We start from the raw sequence: 22,017 nt of genomic DNA on the forward strand, positions 1-22,017 counted from the left end.
CTTATTTTTTAGAAATCCATGCTGACTATTGGTGATCACAGCATTCCTTTCTAGGTGCTCACAGACTGTTTTGCTTAATGATCTGCTCCAGAATCTTCCCTGGTATTGATGTCAGACGGACTGGGCGGTAATTATTTGGGTCCTCTCTTTTCGTTCCGGAGGTCTGTTCTTAACCTGAAACTGTTCTTAACCTGAAGCACCATTTTAGCTAATGGGGCCTCCTGCTGCTGCCACACCGCCAGAGCACGATTTCTTTTCTCATCCTGAAGCAAAGTTCTTAACCTGAGGTAATATTTCTGGGTTAGCGGAGTCTGTAACCTGAAGCGTATGTAACCCAAGGTACCACTGTATGTCATGGATACCATATAGTAATCTATATTGTACTGTTTTGATGGAGGTGAAGCCTCTGACACTGTTTGGCTGACCTGAATGCTCATAGAATAAATCTGTCAGACTAATTCTGTATTTGTAGTACAGCATTTTATAGTACAGCTGTAATACAGTGTGAAGAAAAAGTGGTCAGTTTGCTTGGGATTGAAACCTCTCATAGGTCCTAATGATGAAAGATGCTTTGTGAACCAGTTTGAGGACTGGAAAAAGGAGAAAGGACGTGGGGGAGTGAAGGGATGGGGAGCCCAGTAGGAAAGTGGCAGATAGAGAAATGAAGGTTGGAAAGAGAAACCAGAGAAAGCGGGGGGGGGGGGGGAGGGCCAGAGGAAACGGGGAGGTGAAGCAAGAAGGGCCAGTGAGGAGCCTAGGACTTGCTGATCAGAAGGTCGGTGGTTCGAATCCCCGCGACGGGGTGAGCTTCCGTTGCTCAGTCCCTGCTCCTGCCAAACTAGCAGTTTGAAAGCACGTCAAAGTGCAAGTAGATAAATAGGTACCGCTCCGGCGGGAAGGTTAACGGCGTTTCCGTGCGCTGCTCTGGTTCACCAGAAGTGGCTTAGTCATGCTGGCCACATGACCCAGAAGCTGTACGCCGGCTTCCTCGGCCAATAAAGCGAGATGAGCGCCGCAACCCCAGAGTCGGTCACGACTGGACCTAATGGTCAGGGGTCCCTTACCTTTATGCTCAGGCTCAAGCAACACTATATGATCTATATATGTAGAGGTTGGGAGACTGGCTGAGGGACAGGCTATCTAGCCAGTGAGACCAGGAAAGCAGTCAGCTGAAAAGCAGGGACCAGCTGGAACAGTTGATAGTGGAGAGAAGGAGCTAAAAAAAAAAGGAGGCATGAAAGGAAATGGAGCAAAACTTCACTTAGGACCGAGGACAGGAAGTCCTGCCAACGGACAGGAAGTGGACAAGTAAGAGAACTTTGGAAGGCTGTGAAGAAGGAGCAGATGAGCCAAAGGATAATAGGAGTGTTCAGTATAGTACTCATGAGATTTCCCTGCCAGAAGGGCTGCACCTTTAGGAGATGAATATGAGGGGAATTCTGTCAGTGGAAATTCTACTGTTGCTCTAGCATTGTGACCTGGCAAGCCCAAGTGAGCAGTAAGGGTGCATAAGGAAGTGGTTAGGTATATGAGCCTGTGAATTTCACTGTGAATAAGTCAATCAATTCGTTGGCTGCAGACTTTCAGCATTAGTTTTCTATTTTAATTCAAAACATTTTTTAAAAATGGTAACGATGGGCATTTTTCTATAATCCATTTAATGGGAGCAAGGATTTAGCATGGCACACTGTTCCATATAGTCATTCAGCTGGCACCTTAGGAATTCGCTGTAAGGACTTTGAAGTGCACCCTTATCTGCATTTAATCACACTGTAAGCTTCAGGAACTCAGAAGCTCTTTAAAGAATTTCACATCTGTCTGTGGAAGACAAAGAAAAAGAGAACTGAAAAATAGTGCTTTCTTAGTGTTGAATGTTTAGCTGCACCAGCAGTGTACCTGGAGACTCTGGAGGGATCTCTAACAAGAGAGAAAAGCATTTAAAGATTAGGGGGGAAGCATCTTTGAAGGCTTGGAAGATCCACATGACTTGAGAGTCAGCTCTAGCCGGGCAGTGAGTTCAGTGGCCATCTGCCCAAGCAGCTATTTAATTGCCATGTCACATGACCATGACAGAGGCTGGGTGGCCATGTGTCAGGAATTCTTTAGCTGTGATTCTGCATGGCAGGGATTGGAATAGATGGTCCTTGAGGTCCCTTCCAACTCTATGATTCTGTAGTTCTATTAAAACAAACAAGATGAATTTTAACAGGGAGAAATGTAAAGTATTGCACTTGGGCAAAAAAAAATGAGAGGCACAAATACAAGATGGGTGACACCTAGCTTGAGAGCAGTACATGTGAAAAGGATCTAGGAGTCTTGGTTGACCACAAACTTGACATGAGCCAACAGTGTGACGCGGCAGCTAAAAAAGCCAATGCAATTCTGGGCTGCATCAATAGGAGTATAGCATCTAGATCAAGGGAAGTAATAGTGCCACTGTATTCTGCTCTGGTCAGACCTCACCTGGAGTACGGTGTCCAGTTCTGGGCACCACAGTTCAAGAAGGACACTGACAAACTGGAACGTGTCCAGAGGAGGGCAACCAAAATGGTCAAAGGCCTGGAAACGATGCCTTATGAGGAACGGCTAAGGGAGCTGGGCATGTTTAGCCTGGAGAAGAGGAGGTTAAGGGGTGATATGATAGCCATGTTCAAATATATAAAAGGATGTCACATAGTGGAGGGAGAAAGGTTGTTTTCTGCTGCTCCAGAGAAGCGGACATGGAGCAATGGTTCCAAACTACAAGAAAGAAGATTCCACCTAAACATTAGGAAGAACTTCCTGACAGTAAGAGCTGTTCGACAGTGGAATTTGCTGCCAAGGAGTGTGGTGGAGTCTCCTTCTTTGGAGGTCTTTAAGCAGAGGCTTGACAACCATATGTCAGGAGTGCTCTGATGGTGTTTCCTGCTTGGCAGGGGGTTGGACTCGATGGCCCTTGTGGTCTCTTCCAACTCTATGATTCTATGATTCTAAAAAGCAGCAATAAAACAGATTAAAACGAGTTACAGTCCCAATAATAGGGTGGGCCCATATAGATATACCGTATTTTTTGCTCTATAAGACTCACTTATTCCCTCCTAAAAGGTAAGGGGAAATGTGTGTGTCTCTTATGGAGCGAATGCAGGTTGCGCAGCTATCCCAGAAGCCAGAACAGCAAGAGGGATTGCTGCTTTCACTATGCAGTGATCCCTCTTGCTGTTCTGGCTTCTGAGATTCAGAATATTTTTTTTCTTACTCCTCCAAAAACTAGGTACGTCTTGTGGTCTGGTGCGTCTTATAGAGTGAAAAATACAGTAGATATAGTGTCAAAGTTCAGGGCAAAGAGGTGCGTCTTCAGCTATGCATACACAAACAAAGTTGTATAGAGTTTATCATTTAGGACTTTGGGTGTTTCCTTTAAACTAATAATAAAGAAAAACCTGGGAAACAGAAGCCCTCGGTTTTCTTAACGAAAGGAAATAGTGAAGTGCTTCCCTAGGTCTGTGAAGCCCTTGGCTCGTTCAGTGGAAAGTGTCATTATGGGTGTGCATTCTTTATACTCGAAAACAAGCATGCACAAAGCCCCGTCTCTTTAATGAACGTGGAAGGGGAGGGGAGCCAATGAGACACTTCAAAGGAGGAAAGTGCTTGTGCTCAGGATTCATTTATACCTTTGGTGATCAGCAGGAATGTGTCCTCCTGTTGAAATACGTGGTGGGTTCCCTGCTCTTTTGCCTGTCTGCTTTCAAATATTCTTAACACTCTTTCCCCTTCTCCCCACTCCCCTGAAGCTGAGGTAGGGCACCTTACTGAATGCAAGCCTTGATGCCTCCTAATTTTCAGTTGCCTCTAATTGACTCTTCCAATCCTCACAGGCTACAAACCCACACTTAAAGGCATAAAAGCTTGTCTGGTGTTCACGGCTTCTTCCACTAAGGTTGCAAATGCGCCCTTTTCAGTTCCTGCGGCTTTTATTTGTTTCCCGTTTGTTTAATTTTTCACCCAGGTTTGGCTCTGATAGCTGTGCTCAGTTGAAAACGTGTCCGTAGCAAAGCAGTTAATGAGATTTCTGACCACTGAACCAGCGAAGTATCGCCTGAGAATCCGAATCTCCCCAACCCCCCTACCCCCAGTTTCATACATTAGTCTTTTGGGCTCAGACCAGTAGGTTAATGAAAGGGTTTTCTGAATCTGGCGATCTGCCTAATGAGACTGAACATGTTTGAACTAAAAGTGCACCCTCGGCTTCCAGCAACTCTCCTGCAGACTGCATTGCTGGTTCCTCTGTTTTCTACTAATTGCTGCAAGGGGAAAAAATATGGACTACTGTGAACATGATACTTTTTAATCGCAACTACTTCTGCTGCTCTTTCCCCCATCTGGCTCCACAACTGTATGAAAAGAAAATAGTCATTTAGCTTTTCAAAAGTCAGTAGGAAACAGGTTTTCTTTAACCTTTAACCATTCAAAACAGTGAATGAATGATTTACTACTGATTAGTGAGCCCCTAAAATTTGGCATAACTTACAAAAATGTGTGACTTTTTAAAAAAACGTTTTGCTCGTTGTTTGTCTTTATTGGTTATATCTGCTTAACTGAGGGTGGTTTGGTTTAACAGCGACAACAAGAACAACTAGCATCAGAAATCCCTGTTCAGACATAACACCAAACCGTGAGATGCTGCAAAGTTCAGGCTCTCCCACTCTTCCCCATCGTGTTTGTTCTTGTTTGTCCTAAACTACAGCTACCCTTTATGAGTCTGGAGCTTGTTCTGGCTCATCTGAACTGGACCTGTAGTTATGGACACAGTCAGCTTAATCACATTGAACTCAACGAGAATTAAGCAACTTAATAGTGTGCACAATTGCTGCCAAACTTGCTAACTTCATTTTACACTATATGTGCTTATTATATCTGAGTGTCTAGGCCTGTGTGGATTTGTAAGTAGTGTAATCAGTAAAATGGTCATATTATGCCATTTCTTTGGAAAACTAGGCCAGCTTGTTCCAGATATGATATTTGTTTCATCTAATTTTCAAGGGCATTCCCTTGTGTTTTCGTATCTTTGTTCTTGTGTGCTTTTTTTTTTTTTTTAGTGCAACCTATTTTTGGTGTAATCTTTGCGTTCCAAAAGAACAGTCTTGAAGATACTTGCCTGTTTGGCTGTCTTAGGGAAGCCATTAGGATTTCCAAGCATTTCAGTAGCTTCTGGACTTCATACAGTGGATAAGATATGAGCTCTTACGATGAAGAACAGTTTAGAAGTGTTTTTAATAAACAAGTAAATAATCAGATAGCTAAGGTTTACTTTTACTTTTACAGCAGACATGATTTGATGCCCTTAGACATGTTTAGATTGAAATAGGGACACTTGTTTTACATTAAATTGATCCCCCAGCAATAAACTGTCTCTGCTTCACTTCTGGTGTTGTTTTAAACCACCAGTTTTCCCTTGGCTGTGTTCCTCCCATGCCAGGACATTGGTGGAATGCTCTCCCCAGGGAAGTTTGCTTGGCACCTTCATTAGACATTTTTAGGTGCCAGGCAAAAACTTTCCTTTTTATCCAGCCCTTTGGTTGACCTGATCAACATCCCATACCGTTTTAAAATGTGGCTCTTTTTTGGGGGGGGGGTATTATTGGGTTATTGCTTCTATTTTTATTTTATATACTGTGATCTTTTTATGTGAACCGCCCTGAGACCTCCAGGTATAGGACGGTACATCAATCATCATCATCATCATCTATGCCCTGCTTTGTTGTTGTTGCTGTCGTCTTTGGTGTGTGTAAACTCTACTGTGCTTAGCCATGTGTTTTTAATCTGCTCTTAACTGTTTTGAAGTTTTGTTTTTAACTCTTTTATACGTTGTAGGCTAAAATATTTATTTATGATTAAATAAAACTAATTTTCCCATATGCATAGAGAACACACCCTGCTTCTTCATTGGGGCTCAAATGAGTATAGACAACAACCATTTTGCCACAGGGCTTACATTCCTGACCCCCACATGTGTCGGTGGAGCATGCATAAGCCCATTAAGCCCCTGCCCCCGTTAAGCCCCTTTTTCTGGCCACTTCCGGGTTACAGTGATGCACACATGCACGGTCGCACACATATTGAACGTGCCCATAACAGTTGTCACCCGTATCCATATTAGCTGTATATGCAGAAGGCAGGTCTTCCTTGTAGGACTGAGGCATACATCTCTAGCTAATTTAGGTGAAGACATTTTTATTTTCCCAGGCCTTTTCAATCCATAAGTTCTGTATTTTTGTGCTTTTTAAATTCTTGCATTAATTTATTTTTCCTTTGCTGTTCTTAATGTTGATTTTATGCTGCATGTGTTTACAGTGGCTTTGAGGTCATTGTTGTTGTTTCGTGCTGATTTTTATGTAGTTATATATACTGCTTTTATTCCCCCTCGCCCCAATTGTATTTTGTATTTTTAATAAGTTTGTAAACCGTCCAGAGGACTTAGTGGATGGATGGCCTAGAAATGTAATGAATAAATAAATAATTGCTAAATAAATAAAGATTAACTGCCCAATCCTTAGGGGTGTATTAACTGTTGTTGTAGCAACAGTTGCTGTGGAACTGAACAGATAGAAAGGCAGAAGTCTAGTTATATGCATCTGTATATGCTCCGGTTACAGATAGGTAGCCGTGTTGGTCTGCCATAGTCAAAACAAAAAATTCCTTCCAGTAGCACCTTAAAGACCAACTAAGTTAGTTCTAGGTATGAGCTTTCGTGTGCATGCACACTTCTTCAGATACACTATGTATCTGAAGAAGTGTGCATGCACACGAAAGCTCATACCTAGAACTAACTTAGTTGGTCTTTATGGTGCTACGGGAAGGAATTTTTTGTTCTGTATATGCTCCTCAGTTTCCACCTTGCCCTATATTACAAGCATAAGGAAACTGGCTGTGTGAGTCTCTTTGTGAGCCAATACAGGGCTGAATTTTTTGACTTAGCTAAATGTCCCAAGTGTAAAAGACAGGATTATAAATACCCACGTGTGATTGAAAACTTCCTGAACAAGATAAAAGGAAAACTCCCTGCCTTTTCTGTTTTCAAGTCAAGATGGAAAACAGAAGCATTGCCTGGTTGGTGGATTTCAGTCTGACTAACAAACTCAGTTCACTTACAGTAGATTCTTGATCCAATCAAATAGCCACTTAAGTATCTGTGACTGATACAGATGGCATTGTGGTAAACACCGTACAGATGAGAGCTGGAGATTAAAGGATAATACAATGTACACAGTGGCCACATCTCCTGGATTTTAAAGATCCTCATTTGCAAAATGTTCACAACATAAGATTAGTGTCTGTGTTTATCAGGGCATACAGATGTATTCCCCCCCCCCCTTTTAAATAAAGCCAGGACCCTGGAATATAATCATTTGTTTGTGTGTGGGGGAGGGGGGCATTCTTAGAGCTGGTCCACATGCTAAAGTTTGGAGTACAAGTGATTTGGGTCCCATTCTCATGGTCCTCTCACCTCTTGGCAGCCACAGCTTTGAATTACTGCATCCTACCTAAAGGCTGTGCTACCATGTGATGAGACGGCCAAGAGCAAGCTGACAAAAATAGACTCAGGAGCACTCCCAAACAACACACCTGTTCATTCTGGCAGAGAGCAACCCTGTTCAGAACTGGCATTTCACCCATTTCCAAGACCTGAGAGAACTGCTCATCCACAGGTCTTCCATCTTGTCAGGATCCAGTTTTAGCCTTTTGGTTCTTATCCAGTCCATAACTGCATCTGGGTACCAGTTGCAGTCTTAGAGCTAAGTGTCATCAGCATACCAGTGACACTGCTCTCCAAATATCCTCAGAAACACTCACAGCAGTTTCATGTAGATGTTAGAGAATATCGGGGGTGAGATGGTTCTCTGTGGCCCTCCACAATGTCCAACTCCCATCAAACCAAGCCAGCTCATCCCGCCAAAACCTCAGTTTCTCGCTTATAGCGTCAGAAGAGTATATCAGTTCACATGCGCAAATTAGACAGGTTTGCATTAAAATGTGAACTGAGCAAATTTCTGCCCCATTCCTATTCACAGGTAAGTATGTACAGACTTCTGACTTGAAAAGGACAGAAAAGAAATCCTCACTAAAGCTGGTTGGAAGTTATCCTCACAAAGGGCAAGGGTGCCTTGGCATTCTCTTTAACCCGTCAACATAAGAAGAGCTTACTGGATCACGCCAGAGACCCAGGGGAAGCCTGCCAGAAGAACCAGTGCTTCCCAGTAACAGGCATTCAGAGGCATTCTGCCGTCTAACAGGAGACACAGAGCTACAGCAACCATCCTGTGTTATTCAGAGATAAGACATAGTAATAGTGTAAGATATGGTAATATATTCTTATATGGATTTAATGGAAGGAGAGTGTTTGTGAGCCCACAAATGAGCCACTGGATGTGGAGAGGAGGGTGGGGTAAGCTCAGCAGCCAAAGGACTTCTGGCCGCACAGAAACCGATAGGAACTGATTCCATCTGATTGGAAACAACCCTTGTCTGCTTCCTCCAGATGCTGCCCACAGGCTGCCACCTGACTACTGCTGTTGTTAAGTAATGGAACGAAACAAAGAGAAAAGAAAAGAAATTGAGCCATCTCAAGGCAATTATTAGTAATTAAGCCTCTTTTTTATTATTTCTGCCCACCTCTTTCTTCTCTTACATCAACAGTATGTGGCCTTTGAAGACTTAATCACAATCTATTTTCATATGAACAGTATGCAGGAAAGCAGCAAGAAGCATGTTTTCAATGCCACAAGCACAGACTTTGTTAAATAGCTCCCATTAACAATAATAGTAGTCATGCTGGTAAATTTGGCTGTGCAACGCTGAGCATTTACCCCTGAATGCAAAGCTGCGGCATAATTTCCAGCTAATGAAAGATGGCTTTCAGGTAACATGGGCCTTAATAGAGTCAGCCCGGGAGAGTGAACACTTTTTTGCAAAAGAATTTGAAAGCCATCAGATCCAGGCTCTTTGAAATGGGGGAAGAGTGTAAAATTATACAGTTGACATGCTTCACCTCCACCGCTGACCAAGGCATACAAGCATAGAAGCATCCTTTTATTTAAAGTGCCCTCAGTACAAAGCTCACACTGCATTTTGTAATTTGCATGTGCTTTGCATGTTTTGAAAACTCTGGGTATTTTATAGATCTTTGGTCTCTCGTTTTAAAATAGATGGAATGTAGGGGTGATCCTTTTCCAGTTTGCTGTTTCCATTTACTGTACAGTCACACTTCAGCTCCCAAACGCCTCCATTTTGGAACATTTTGGCTCCCGAACACCGAAAACCTGGAAGTAACTGCTCCTGTTTTCAAACGATTTTCAGAGGACGAACGTGCTACGTGGCTTCCGTTTGGAGTTTCCCTATTGTACTGAGGCTTCCGTTTTCAGTTTTTCGGTTGTTGAACATTTCAGAATGGTCTTCCAGAACAGATTACGTTCGACAACCAAGGTTTGACTGTATTAAAAAGAAGAAGAAGGCAATTTAACCACTCATTCAACAGTTAGAATATCCATATATTTTGCACTCAGGCAGGAGTCGACCGGCCAACCCAAAATGTCTGATATGCAGCATGATGTGAGAGGGAAATGTCCTGCACTTTCCAGCTCATGGAGCTGAGGCTGGATATGGGAGTAGAAACTGTTGTCCCCAAAAGTTCAGAGCTGGAGCAGGAAGCAGAGTCCCGTTCTACCACCATACCTGGTGTGTGAAGGGGAAACCAGGTTCTGCAGGGCAAAATGGACTCCAGGCTCCCTCTAAAACTGAAACCTTTGCTTCCTGTTCCAGCCCAAAGCTGGAATGGGAAGCAGAGGCACAGCAGATCAAGGTTTATCTAGCTGGGATCTGCAGCTGGGAGCTGCAAGCTTATTACACCTCTTCCTTTGCTTTCGCTCAGTGCAGTCAGAAGAGCCAAAACAAATCCTGTGGTTCAGCGAAACATTGACGCTGGAGAAGAGGTGATGTTCATTGTCTCTCCTCTTCAGCTCCAGGTAGCTTTCTGCTCATGTCAGTCTCCAGAGCCTGCTCCCACCCCCACTTTAGCAGGGAGAGGGCATCGAGATAATCAAAACCTGCCCTTAGGCAGAGGTGAAACTAGGCTTTATTTCACCCAGGACAAGGACCGAATTTGAGACACACACACACACACACACACACACACACACCATGTATGCAGTTGCATACACACACAAACAGGCTGGGAGCCTCAATAGTGCCCCTTTGGAGGCTTCATCTGAGGCAAAAAAAACCCAGCTAGCCTCCACCTGCCCATAGCTACGGCACTGACTCAGGTATCTGTAACCAGTATGGAAGCTAGTGTGAGAACTCACTTTCAGGGTACTAATAAGAAGGCACAGAACAGCGCAATGTCCTAATGAATTAATACACAGGTAAAGAAAATTTTGCTCTAGAAGCCATTTGTAGGAGAATAATTTTGTTTGCAGCGTCTCCCAGATTGTTTCTGGGACAGCCAAATAAGAAGCAGTACAATGTGAGTTTGAATCAGGGCTGGCTTCTGGCAAGAAGAAATGTGGTATCCCAGAACTCTAAAGGAGTAAAGGAATAGCTAGAAAACAACAAGGGATAGTGTGGCAGTGGGAACTGATGAGCCCCTGGGCTAGGGATATAAAACATGGGTAGCAACAGCAGCAGTGCTGGAATTAGACTTATTGTTGAGGTAGGTTGACATGAAATATGGCGGTCCTTGGGGGAACCCAGATCCCAAGCTATGAAAGAAGTTTAATGTTTAACATAAGGTCATCAAACTGGGCTTGGAAGGAAACTTAGGCAAATCTGGCCAAACTAGTGAAGTATGTTTCTAGTAGCAAGCTGTACACTCAAAATCTTGGATGCTGTTCTTTGGACTGACTTTTGAACTGTCTTCAATAACCTCATCATAAGCAACATATTACAGTGGCTTAAACAGGTTTCCAGAGAACACACCACTTGTTTCCAGAAAAGACTGCGGCCACCACAAGAGCCTAAGCTGATAGAAAGCACCCTATGCCAGCAAGGACACCTTCAGCTCAACTGAATACTGTATAAACAAAACCCTCAATCTGTTTGCTCCAAAGTAGGAACACTGGTAAACTCTGCATTAAGATTGCAAGCATCACAGACATAACTACTATTTCATGTCTAAATGCCAACATCTGTGAGGTGAAAACATCCTTTATATACCCGGTAGAACTTTGATGCTAGCTTTGGTGTTCATATGACAATATTAAGGTGAAATATGAAATACCTCGCATTTTTGGTGCTGACGTTGCATACGTTACTAAATCTACTGCTCGCTGAATTTGGAAAATGTTGTTAAAAACTGCAGATGAGGATGTGGAAATGCTTGTAGCCTGTACTGCATGCGAGGCTGACATGATTGAATGGTCTGTCGCCCGCCCGCCCAGCCTGCCTGCCACACATGCTCACAGTAATATCCTGTACTGCACATAGATGTCAGGAAAAAGAATTGTTTTCTTCTTGACGTCTAGTTTCTATGTGCAGTTTTGTTTTGTTTTATGTGGATGAACTTTCCAGCAGTTGAGGCCCTCACCTGCAGTATGATTTGTTGTTGCGCAGGCATAGAGATTTATCTCATCTTCTGTTTGTGAGAACTAGGCCTTACTGTCACCTGATAGATGTCAAGCTCTTTGTGTGAAGAGCTGCCAAATGATGTGGTCACTGTAAACACAGGAGGAAATGGAAAACACTGGGATGGTCTGCTATCAGGAAACAGCTTTTGAGAAATTTCTGAAAAGTACAAATTCTGTGGTGATCCTTTCAGAGCGGCTTATCCCTAAATATGACAGTTTTAGTCTTTTGCCTTTCGTCAAGATCATATACGACATTGATTATCTGTGCAATATGTTTACTTATTGTCAGGATTAAAATGAATTATATTGTAATTCAAGCAGTAGTTACTTTATTGCTTTGTAGGCATTAATTACTGCAGCAGTAAATACTATTTCAGGTTAATATTAGCTAATGCCTGTTAATTTGAGTAACTCCAGTGTCTTCAACAGCAACAGGACTTTACATGCGAGATTATGAACACTATCCTGAAACTCTAGCACACCTGCTAGGAAATGAGTCCCGCTGACTATAGAATTGCAGAATTGGAAGAGACCCTGAGGGTCATTTAGTCCAACCCCCTGTAATGCAGGAATAACCCAATATATTGGGATTTACTTCTGGGTAGACGTGGATATGATAGCACTTAAAATTCTCTTGCATTCTTAGCGGTGAGAGTAGAAGCCAGGCTTTACTAAAAGGGTTTTTTTAACATTCTCAGTCCCGTGGTGAATGTGATTTAAATATTTTGCTGTAGCTCCATGTACAGGAACCTGTGTCTCTCCATTCCACAACCAGATAGTCTGCTGATCTGGAACTTGGCCAGTTGTGGGGATTCCTTGTTATCAATCATTTACTGAACATTTATAATGATCCAGTTACAGATAGGTAGCCGTGTTGGTCTGCCATGGTCAAAACAAAATAAAAAAATTCCTTCCAGTAGCACCTTAAAGACCAACTGAGTTAGTTCTAGGTATGAGCTTTCGTGTGCATGCACACTTCTTCAGATACACTGAAACAGAAGTCACCGGACCTTTCTGACTTCTGTTTCAGTGTATCTGAAGAAGTGTGCATGCACACGAAAGCTCATACCTAGAACTAACTCAGTTGGTCTTTAAGGTGCTACTGGAAGGAATTTTTTTATTTATAATGATGGTGCAGTAATACATTTCCTGCAGTTCCTGTTATGTCATTGAGCCTCAGTGGCATTTTCTCCCAAGGAAGCAAGCAAATTCTATGATTCTATGATTCTATGAAATTTGGGATTGGTAAACCAGTCATTGAGATTATACTTCCTTTCTGTTGAACTGCCCTTCCATGCCACCAGCAATCGTCTTAACTTCTCTGTAGGGCTGACTATAGCAGTTTTACAGCAACATTGGTGAGCTCAAGAGACAACTTATTGGTAGACCCAATTGGGCTTTTTGGTTTGGGATGTTGTCCACAATCAAGGAGACAGTAATCAAGAATTTTATTGGAAATCTTCCTCCTCTTCTCCCAAGCACAATTCCAGGCTGTTGGCTAGGAGATAGCTGTGAATTATATTCATTGGGGGGGGGTGTTCATTTTTAAAACTGCTTAAATGTTTTTGCTTTGGCAGAGCTGTTTTGGGAAAAGTATCTAATTGCTTATGCTGGTCATTTTATCTCTCGCAAAAGTATTTGGGAAATTATTGCATTAATAGCTCCCCCCCCTTGCATTAAATGTTTGCAGGTTTGCTGACAGTTCCTTTCTCACTGTTGTTGTTGTTATCTGTTTGGTTCCGAAGCCCAACATAGGAAGATTAGGTATTCCTCATGGACCTTCAGGGGAGAAGGTGGCAGTCGTAACCGTGGATGACTGCGATACTACAGTCGCTGTTCGTTTCGGAAGTTTTATTGGAAACTACTCGTGTGCTGCTCAGGGAACGCAGACAGGCTCCAAAAAGTAAGACGCTTTAAAAAAATGTTAATGTTCACAAATGATATAAACCACTTACCTTGAAAGACCTTCTCCTTATCTCTTAGGTGTGCTTAAGATGGGTCACTGTCATATGCGAGTGCACTTTCAAATGTGACTGTGTTAAGAAAGGGTTTTTCCTGTTTAGGGAAGCTTTTAATGTTTAATAGGTTATTGTATTTTAGTGTTTTGTTGGAAGTCACCCAGAGTGGCTGGGGAAACCCAGCCAGATGGGCGGGGTATAAATAATAAACAATAATAAATTATTATTATTATTATCATTTGTGTTGAATTCACTAGATGATTTCTTCTAAGTAAATTTGAGATTGGAGAGAATAATTATTTTAGATGCAGTCTCTCCTATTGGCCAGACAACTGTTGTTATCGTGGTTTATTACGTACCTAAAAAGCATTGTAGGGTATAAAACAATAGAATCTAAAAGAAAATACACGGGTGGGGGACAGAACGTAGCCCTGCAGGCTTACAGGCTAAAATTTCAGTCCTTATCATGAGCAGCCTTGCAAGCCAAATTCAATATTGTGTGACTGACAGGTGGGTAGCCCCTGCCCACCACTCAAAAGCCATTGTGGGGGGATTTTCTGATACCTGATTTCTAAACGTCTTTGGATTTCTGATTTCTTAAGGTCTTTGGATCTAACTGGCCCTTTGCTCCTTGGAGGAGTTCCAAACTTGCCTGAAGATTTTCCTGTGCACAACAGACAGTTTGTTGGATGTATGAGGAACCTCTCCATTGACAGCAAGCCAATTGACATGGCCAGTTTCATAGCCAACAATGGCACTCTTGCAGGTATAAACTCGATATTGCAGGGACGAAAACAGAACAAATGTGGTTTTGTTTCATTGAGAAGAAATATCCCAGTAGGTGGGTGGGTAAGGGAGCGTCGAGCAGCTAACCCACCCTTACTGCCCAGCCTTGGTGTCAGGCCCCTCCCCTATGCGCTGCCCTCTCCCTCTGATTGCTGGTGAGTACCGGCACTTGTTGGATGATAACTCCCTTCATTCCTGACCATTGGCTATGCCGACTGGGACTGACGGGAACTGGAGTCCAACAATGTCTGAAGGGTCACATGTACAAGAACTGGATTTCAAAGGTGACCTTTGTTGCAATACAGTTTCAGTAATTTGAGAAGGAAGAGTCTGTATCCTGGGTAGACCCCCTGCACTGAAAAGAAGGGGAGGTCATGTCACGCCGTGAATTATTTAATGCACTCGCTGATGATCTCTGAGTTCCTTAACTTCCAAGAGTCACACTCCAGACAAACTTTTGGGTGCCCGCAAGGGCTTGTGTGCAAGCTGCGGAGCTTCCAGCGGCAGTTTGTTTTCTGCGCAAATAAACTGCTTTTTAAAAACTCCCCAGAAGTTTCAAAATTGTCCAGCAGTGCTACAGTTAGGGGTAAAGAAGCTGCCCAGTATCTGCATAACTCATAGCAGCAGCCCACCCGCCTCCCTGGATTACTGTGTATAGTTGCAGCCATTCAGAAAGCTAACAATGAGATTAATCATAGCTTGTTATTAGCATGGGGGTCGGTAGAATGCTAAACAAGTGGAGGGCTAAACCGATTCTTTTGGAATGCCAGGCTGTTTAGCTCAGAAGAATTACTGCACCACCAACTGGTGCCAGAATGGAGGCACCTGTGTGAACAAATGGAATACCTACGCCTGTGAGTGTCCCCTACAGTATGGAGGGAAGAACTGTGAGCAAGGTGAGCAATTTGTCCGTTTTCCCTTTAACATGTAAAACATCTCATAATATATGAACAAATATGAATTGCTACAGGGCAGCTTCTGGGCCCTCAGCCTTGTATTTTGGCCCATTCGGTGCTTTCGTAGAATCATAGCATCCATGACAGGTGGCTAGCCAACCTCTGCTTAAAAACCTCCGAGGAAGGAGAGTCCACAAATGCATGTAATAGGGTGGGTAGTGTGTGTGGTTCTGTTATATTGTCCTAGTATAAGCAAATCTGTGTACAACCACACCTTTTTTTCAAACTTAGGAAAAAGGATCTAGAGCTTTGTTGCAATAATCTTTTTTTTTTTTTTAAAAAAAAAGAACATTAAACCACAGGTTTCCTCCTGTAAAACTAATGAACTCAAAAATACATTTTGATGGTGTGTTAATATCTAATCACGATTTGAGTCAGAACCTATTTGACTCATGTTAAGTAGCAGGTTATTAGTCCCCTTTTGCGTTACGTTCCCATAAAATGCACTTGGAGCAGAGACATAGCTCTGTATTCCTGTGTAAACCGATTTTCCTGCGGGGAAAAAAATCTCCTTAGAAAAACATTGGATTCATTTTATTGTCAGGAGGCCCCAGATCAATTACTTATTTCCCGTAACGTATCTGTGGGGAGAAATATGCATAAGGGGAAATAAGTAATGTCAATAAAAGGGAACTCTTAGCAATTTATGACCAAGGTGAAGCAAACATTGGAAGTGTGCGGGGGGACGATGGCTGCTGAATGCCAAATACTTTGGAGAAACACTTGTATTTATAAGAGGGCTGTCAAATATATAGGCCCTGGGATGTTCATGACACACCAACCATGTGTTTTAGTCTACCAGGTCTTTTATAAAAAAACACACACACCTTTTTGAAGCTCACTTGGGGCCATGAAAATGAAGTTTATTAACCATCTGGTAGGCCTTGATACATAAGATGGCATGTCTACTACAGCCTAGAGAGTAGAGCTTGACAGACCCATATTGCTGTTGAAAATCTGAACCATAAAATTCAAGCTGGGTTTAGTTACCTTGTGTTTATAAAGTTGATATTAGAAATGATGCTTTTTTTTTACACATATAGCTGAGCTCAGCATGCCTGTTATGCAGTGAACGAATCTATTCTGTGACAAGCTTGCTGTAGGGTTTGTTGCTTCAGACTGGTGAATGCTTTTAAACATTTATGTGGATTTAAGGACGATATACAGATCAGCTGCTCAGAAAGGGTTGCAATCTATATACTGCCATACAAGCGCCTGCTGTATCTGCTCTTTCTTAGTTGATAATTGATTTTCACTGGTAGTTGATGCATTGTGTTTCTCCAAACTGAGGGAAGTGTTGGCTATCATGGCACATACATTTAAAGCCCCATGATAGATCACTGGTTTCTTGGAAGCCATAATTCAACATGTGAAGACCATTAGTTCGCCATCTTTAAAGTGTAGACACTGATTCTTTGCCAGAGCTGAACCACTTGAGTACTGCAACTTGCCCTTAATTTACTCAACAAAGCCCACTTTGTGTGCTTCCAGGCAAATATCCACTAGCATGTCTATCCACATCCCACTTTCCATGGAAGAGTTGTCCTGAGCACAGTCTCAGCCAGCCACACTTAGGAGTGACATGCTTTGATTTATGCCAGTGCAACTGAGAATGTCCTGAAAAATAATTATGTGGTGTGTGTGTCCTCCCACTCCATTTCAAAACTTTCAATAAAAATTGTGCCTTTGTTTTGTTTTCTTTTTATCCAATGTTGCAGTAATGCCTTTCCCTCAACGTTTCACCGGAGAAAGCATCATCATCTGGAGTGATCTTGATATCACTATTTCTGTGCCATGGTACATTGGTCTCATGTTTAGAACGCGCAAGGTTAATGGCATGTTGATGCAAGCAAATGCAGGGGTCTCATCCAAGATCAACATTCAGGTAGACTGGTTCAACACAGCACCAAACTTAAATATGTATACTGTACTTAGTCATAAAGCACAGTCCAATACATGTTTGCTCAGAAGCAGCTCCAACAGCGTCTAGTGAGGCTTATTCCCTAGTATGTTTACTCCAGATAGCAGTTTATGTTCATAAGTCTAGAACAAACAGGTAGGAGAAATTAAATGCTACAGCACTGATCAATCCATTTGCCATAAACAGACGTTTCTGATAGAAAATAATAGATTGCATTCAAATGGAAGGCAGACTATTGATACAAATATTTCTCAATATATATTTAAAAACAAATAATAGGATAGTCTGGAATGCACAACCTTTGGTTTGCTGCAGACTTTACAGCCCAGGTGAACGTGCAGACAGTGCAGACTGCAGGTATCGTTACTAGTACATGACAAGGGATTGAAATAGAACCCGTTTTTTCCAGCAATGAACCGAAGTTAATGTTTTCAACAGATACTGAACAAATATGTGGTATTTGAAGTCTACGATGGATTGAACCAGGTGGCTAGTTTGCGGATGACTCAGTCCCGAATCAGTGATGGCGAGTGGCATCATGTGCTAATAGAACTGAAGAGTGCAAAAGACGGCAAAGACATCAAGTACCTGGCTGTTGTATCCTTGGATTATGGGATGTATCAGGTGAGGTGGCATCAGTAACATTTCAGCATAAACATGAGACCAGAATGAGCAACTGTTAGTAATACAATATGGCGGCATAACTGTGAACTATACCAAGGCCAAGTTGTTCTACCGTACGTCTGTAATGGGTTCAAGAACCTGTTTTTCCATCATTACCCACTTCCTTGCCCCACTTCTCATTCCCCATATCTTTCTCCTCACCCCCAACCTCGCAAAGCCTATGATAGCAATGTCTCACACCAAATGTAACTCGCCTGCAGATTGGACTGCATGAACTGAAAACAGAGATGTTATATGTACAATTGGACCTTGGATCCCGAACGCCTTGCGAGTCAAACATTTTGGCTCCCAAACACTGCAAACACGGAAGTGAGTATTCCAGTTTGCAAACGTTATTTGGAACCCAAATGTCCGACGTGGCTTCCGCAGCTTCCAGTTGGCTGCAGGAGCTTCCTGTGGCCAATTGGAAGCCGCACCTTGGTTTCTGAACGTTTTGGAAGTTGAACGGACTTCCGGAATGGATTCCGTTCGACTTCTGAGGTACCACTGTACCTTTGTTATCCATGAAAACCTTTCAATAAAAATAATTGTTCAAAAGAACCCATTTTCCTCCAATGGTGCATGAAGGATAATATGGTCTCTGTAGTTATAATAAGCTAGATTTTGCAACTTTTCCAAAACCCACATATCACACATCGGAGCCCATAAGAAATTTTTAGCACCAAATGATTTTTATCCCTTCCTGGCTGCAGAACACACACACACAGAGAGAGAGGGGGGGGGGAGAGAGAGAGAGAGAGAGAGAGAGAGAGAGAGAGAGAGAGAAGACTGACTGAACTGGCTGTCCTGTAGTTGAATTGATGGAGAAAAGGCATTTTCCCTCTTGGAAATGCTTCCTTGTTGAAGCAGAACACAAAACAGCTTCCATTACCTCTTTAGGTTTATGGTTGATTACGTCCCCTCTATCAATGAAATATTGTAACCAAGAATATATAAAGAAGTGGCAATCTCCTTTGCTATGTTCTTCATTTCAGAGCACTGTACAGATTGGAAATCAGCTGCCTGGACTTAAAATGAAAAGCATTATTGTAGGAGGCGTCTCCAGAGATCAAGTCTCTGTTCAGCAAGGCTTCTACGGTTGTCTCCAGGTGAAAGCTGAAATAAGTAACGATGGGATGTTTACCCATGAGAAGCATTCTCATCTCCTCTGGGAATGGGCCGATTTGGGGTAGAGGGCAGAAAGGGGTGGTATTCATTTGTTTTTCTGCATCTCTTTTAAACACTGAACACTTAGTTGGCAATTATGAGGACAATGGGCAGAAGTCCCATTTAAATTAATGAGACTTTAAGCACATAACTGTGTCCCCAGATCCGTTTGATTTTAATTAAGTGTATTGTGTCAGGATGGCATCCAGTGGTTTGTTGGTTTTGATTGCTTTTAACACCAGCTTTTAAGAAGTATGGTTTCCGGTTCATTAGCTCTCCATGACTGATCTGGAAGTATTTTTTTTAGGGTGGGGGGAGGCATACTGTTCTGCCATTTTAACACTGTTAAAGCTGGGGCACTAGTTGGATGTTACCATTGTTTATGTTCCTTCACTCCTTTTTCAGGGAGTGAGAATGGGGGAAACGTCCACCAATGTAGCGACTTTGAACATGAAGCAGGCAATCAAGATTAATGTCAAGGAAGGCTGTGAAGTGGACAATCCCTGTGATTCTAACCCTTGTCCCCAGCACAGCTATTGTAGTGATGACTGGGACAGCTATTCATGTGTCTGTGATCCAGGTAATAATGGCTTCAAGCACACTATTCATAATAATGAGAGCCTGGGGGGATTATAGAATTCTGTGGTTATGAAAGTTCTTAAAGAACTTGGCAACAGTTGCAGAAATTCATGCTCATAATCCCATAAAAAACAAGAATAGCAAGCACCCATCATAGTTGTGGATGGTACCCTGTTGCTCTCCATTATCTTCGTGAACTCATTTTGAATGCCTTCTCTTGGAGGAGAAAAGCATCCTACCCGAAATGCAAATTCTTCTGCAACGTCATTTTTAAAAAAGCTGCATTTTAAAGGACCTGTTAAATGTCCATTTGTTTTAGTTTGCAGAATTTTTAAAGGTTTCTCCTTGCTGCAGAACGGGATTTTCAGGAGAAAAACGAAAGATTGACACGAGCTTGAAAATAATCAGAGAGTTAAATATGTGATGGAAAAGCAAAACAGAATTTGATTTGTTTAGATTAAAAAAAAATGGTTTCAATTTTCAAAATGTTTTAATATCCTCCCTGTCTTTATGCAAGCCAGTTTCTTTCAAACTGGGTTTGACTTTGAAGTTCAAACTACATAACTGAATCTGAGCCAAGGTGTGCTTACTTCAGAAATAAGGCTGAATTCCACACCATTTTTGCACTGGGCTAGGTGGGACATTAGACTAGGCAGAGGTGTTCCTCTGCCCTCAACCTACAGAATGATATTGAGTTAATGCACATTTACTTCAGAGGTAAGACTGCAACCCAAACTCTCTTGCACTGGGGTGTGTATGTGTTGAATTGGGCAAAAGGGTTCCTCTGCCCAACCCTATATTTTTAATTAATGCCTTAAGCAAAAAAAGAAAAAAAAATGTGTGTGTAGGTGGAAATTGCTCCTAAATATGATCCCAACTTTTTAGAAAAGTATAACCTTACAGTGCTGTTAACAGTAATCTCTCTAGACAGTGTATTGCAGGAGGAGATAAATTTCCTGATAACCAAAGAGGTGCTATTAGTGCATAAGAATAAAATAGATTGCTTTCCTGAGATGCGCAGGTCATAAATTACAAAGCAGTTGCTATATGTCTATAACCTTGTCTCCTCAGGGTACTTTGGGACAGAATGTGTTGACGTGTGCAGCCTGAACCCATGTGAGCATGTCTCTACCTGTGTCCATAAGCCAAGCTCTTCTCATGGATACACCTGTGAATGTGGGCAAAGCTATTATGGGCAATATTGTGAAAGCAAGTAAGCAAATGACACTGGCTCATTCTTAGCCTTCCTTTCCTACTCTGTCTCTCTCCCCCAAATCCCTTGTATTCATATAAAGAAATGAGGAGGGGCTACCTTATGCTCAGTCCAATCAAGGGCCTGCCTTATTCAAAACAGAATTATCCTTTATTCTTTTTATCATGTAGAAAATGTGCAAAATGTGCATATTTGTAACAAATTCCACATCAAGTGCTATATAACGAGTGCCACCATAATTTTTATTCAATAATAATTTTTTTCACCCACCTCTCCCATTTTCTATAACTTGGCAAACTATGCCTCAATGGTTTCAGTAGATCTTTTAGTTTTTTGTAGCTCCAAAGCTGAACATTAAATATATTTTCCACCTTCTTTGTAGAATTGATTTGCCTTGTCCTAGAGGTTGGTGGGGAAATCCCATTTGCGGGCCATGTAACTGTGAGATCAGCAAGGGATTTGATCCTGACTGCAATAAGACTAATGGAATATGTCGGTGTAAGGTAAGCAAAAGATTGCTCACTTCATGTGGAACTATAGTTCAAGCTAAAGCATAACAAATAACTGCAATTCAAAATGAAGCAGTTGTGTTGATGTTATCTATCATTTCTGCAAGCCTTCTACATTGCTTTCCATGAACCTGGCTTCAATAGCTACATTTCAAGAAGGAAAAGAAGAAAAACATTTGGCCAACCTGAGAATTGGCCAAATGAACTTGTACAGGGTTATATTTTTGTTTGGGCTGGCTGTGACAAGCTGCGTACACCTACTTTCAGTCGGCAATAACCTTAGCACCTCCTGCACATTATTAATTAAGAGTATGCAGAATAAGCTTTGAAGAATTTCTCCAGTTGGGTCTCTCACAAGCTCTTTTGCATATACATGCATACACATGCTTGAACTAGTCACAACTTCTTGCCACGTGTATATAATTTGTTGAAGTAAAAACATGTAGTTACTTCAGAAATGTTGTTCACTTCATACACGTTTCAGCCTCCAATACACACATAGAAAGGGAATATTTCATTTAAAAGGGATGAAACATGCAGAGTACTTGACAGCCCTTGTTTTGTCCAAAGCTGTTAAGTAGTCATTCACACTTGAGGGGAAACTGTGGTTCAGAAGTGCATCTCTGTATTTTGAAACCAACCTTCTCAGGTCCAGATTGTTTGGCAAG

The 22,017-nt window shown here is 42.1% G+C and overlaps 1 protein-coding gene across 3 annotated transcripts in view; it reads left to right on the forward strand.

Moving 5' to 3' along the window:
* CELSR1 (cadherin EGF LAG seven-pass G-type receptor 1) overlaps positions 1 to 22,017 on the forward strand; it is a 155,105-nt gene that overhangs the window by 95,303 nt on the left and 37,785 nt on the right. For all 3 annotated transcript variants that reach the window (XM_081877753.1, XM_081877754.1, XM_081877755.1), the window contains exons 6-14: positions 13,343 to 13,500; positions 14,158 to 14,321; positions 15,112 to 15,237; positions 17,016 to 17,182; positions 17,657 to 17,842; positions 18,877 to 18,990; positions 19,454 to 19,628; positions 20,699 to 20,840; positions 21,223 to 21,343. In XM_081877753.1, the coding sequence (XP_081733879.1) occupies positions 13,343 to 13,500; positions 14,158 to 14,321; positions 15,112 to 15,237; positions 17,016 to 17,182; positions 17,657 to 17,842; positions 18,877 to 18,990; positions 19,454 to 19,628; positions 20,699 to 20,840; positions 21,223 to 21,343 (1,353 nt within the window). The remainder of the gene's footprint in view (positions 1 to 13,342; positions 13,501 to 14,157; positions 14,322 to 15,111; positions 15,238 to 17,015; positions 17,183 to 17,656; positions 17,843 to 18,876; positions 18,991 to 19,453; positions 19,629 to 20,698; positions 20,841 to 21,222; positions 21,344 to 22,017) is intronic.

This window comes from Podarcis erhardii, assembly GCF_964252035.2.
Source record: "Podarcis erhardii genome assembly, chromosome: 10".
Classification (NCBI taxonomy): domain Eukaryota; kingdom Metazoa; phylum Chordata; class Lepidosauria; order Squamata; family Lacertidae; genus Podarcis; species Podarcis erhardii.